At 28.2% G+C, this 2,145-nt stretch overlaps 1 protein-coding gene across 1 annotated transcript; it reads right to left on the reverse strand.

Moving 5' to 3' along the window:
- Positions 1–309: 309 nt before the first annotated feature.
- Positions 310–1,450, reverse strand: LOC115715952 (embryo-specific protein ATS3B). The gene is made up of 3 exons (XM_030644630.2): positions 1,095–1,450; positions 867–977; positions 310–766 (listed from the first exon to the last, which is right to left on the reverse strand). Exons 1-3 carry the CDS (start codon positions 1,215–1,217, stop codon positions 434–436), a joined length of 567 nt encoding a protein of 188 aa, XP_030500490.2. The 5' UTR covers positions 1,218–1,450; the 3' UTR covers positions 310–433.
- Between the last annotated feature and the right edge of the window lie 695 nt (positions 1,451–2,145).

The following is a 2,145-nucleotide window of genomic DNA, read 5'->3' on the forward strand; positions in this document are numbered from 1 at the left end:
AGAAATTGCACAACGTATACTTTGCGCAATTCCCAGTTGCTCCATACTTTTGTTTACTTATAAATTACATTTCACATACATTTTTTCACTTGGAAGAAAAATCATTAATGGACTTCTAAGTATTTAGATTCCAGAATCCATTTACAGGAAATTACATTTATGTTCAAGTTTGGTGATTAATTTTGGAAAAGAAATATGAGTTAAGATATCATTATAGAACTTAGAGTTATCATATAAAGTTATATATATATAATATTATATTAGAAAAACAAACAGCAACCAAGCCAAACAAACAAATACATCACACTATAAAGGAAATTCACTATATTCTAAGATCGAAAACGAACATTTTCTAAAGTAGCCGTATACATAATGATATATATAGTATGTGTGAGTAATATATTAATGGAAATAGAAAAACAAGTTACTATAATCAATAGAAGTCATCAGAAAATAGAAAAGAGATAGCTATAATAACAAATAAGGAAAGAAGAGTAAGAGGTTGAGGATGTGAAGAAGAAGATGAACAATAATTGAAACCAAACCAAGTATCACTTGGTATAAAGGTGTTGTAGTAAAACGTAACAGCCTTTGAATTATAGCCATAGATCTTCACACTCTCGGGCTTCCATCCATCTGGACCTGTTCTGTACAAATATACATAACATATTTGGTACGCACATGGTACACCGTTCACTTGAAATGAATCAGAAGAACACCTCTCGAATGTTTTTGTTGCTGGGTCGTCTAATCTAGCTGCATAAATCTGACCAATTTCAAAAACATCATTATTAATTTATTCTTCATCATAATTATACAAAATAAATAAATAAAGCAATAAAAAAATGAGAAAGAAAAAGACGAACCTGATTACCATAGGCATCCCCAAATGCAATACTTATCTCGTCCCTTGTATATTTAGCTGAGGAACAGCTTGTGGTTATTACGAAGTTATACGAACAGCTCTGAACATTTTTCTTTTAACACAGAAAAAGAAAAATATGTGTGAATTTACAAATATACCAAAAAAATTGGGGGGAAAAAATTCCATTGATATAAAAAAACAAATTAGTGATTAAAGAAAACAATGGTACCTGGATATAGCTGATGTTGAAAGATTCTGCAGCCTGAGGCTGTGTTTGTATGCTGCTAGATTTGGCTTCTGAGAGGCAAAGGAAGAAAGTCAATTGAAGCAGGTAATAGAATTTTCTAACCATTTCCACAGATTTTTCTTTTGTTTCTTGTAATTGTCTTCACCAGAAAGTGAAAATTAAGACTTTGAGTGGCTCAAATAGTGGGCGGGAATTAGGAATCGTTGATTAAGAGTTGTAAAACAAATTGGGAATGAGGCGGTGTTTCATAGCGGGTCAGACGAGACAGACGCAGCGCAGCTCAAACAGATAATCTGATTCTGAGTTCTTTGAGATCTATCTACCCATACCAATTACCATACGTGTCATGACACGTTTCTCTATTTCACAAAACAAGTGCATAAACGACATATGCGTTTTCGAACGACTTATAACTGTGCAAACGACCATTAATGAAAATTGGCAAAACCAATGAACTAAAATGGAAAGATAGTTAATTTTGCTTTTCTCCAAGTTTCAAATTTATTACTTAACTAGTAAATATAACTGGGTCCGTTGAAAAAAATAATAATTTAATTTGTGATTAATTTAAGGTTTTATTGTTTCCCATATTTTTAAGGTGAATTTTATATAATGTAACTGTTATAATATAAATAAAACAAAAATATTAAATTGTAAAAAAAAAATGTAGAATTAATTTAAATATAATATTTTTATATTTTTATAATTGATATTATGTAGGTTCGGTTAAAAATTAATTAAATATTAATATTAATAGACATAAGTGAGAGCTATATATTTTAAAAATTAGAATAATGTATATGAGAAAATAATTATTATATTTTTAAATTATTAAATTTAGAGTTATATATTCTATTACATGTAAGAACAATATAAATATATACTAGGTGATTGTTACGTGCCAAGTCACGTAGTGTTAGTTTTATTTAATATTTTAGTTTTTTTATTTTAATTAATAATTAAAATAGTATAATTATTAGAACGATTTGTTTTATAAAAATAAAATATGTGTCAGTATATTTAGTAAGTAAAA

Source organism: Cannabis sativa, chromosome 5 (genome assembly GCF_029168945.1).
Source record: "Cannabis sativa cultivar Pink pepper isolate KNU-18-1 chromosome 5, ASM2916894v1, whole genome shotgun sequence".
Classification (NCBI taxonomy): domain Eukaryota; kingdom Viridiplantae; phylum Streptophyta; class Magnoliopsida; order Rosales; family Cannabaceae; genus Cannabis; species Cannabis sativa.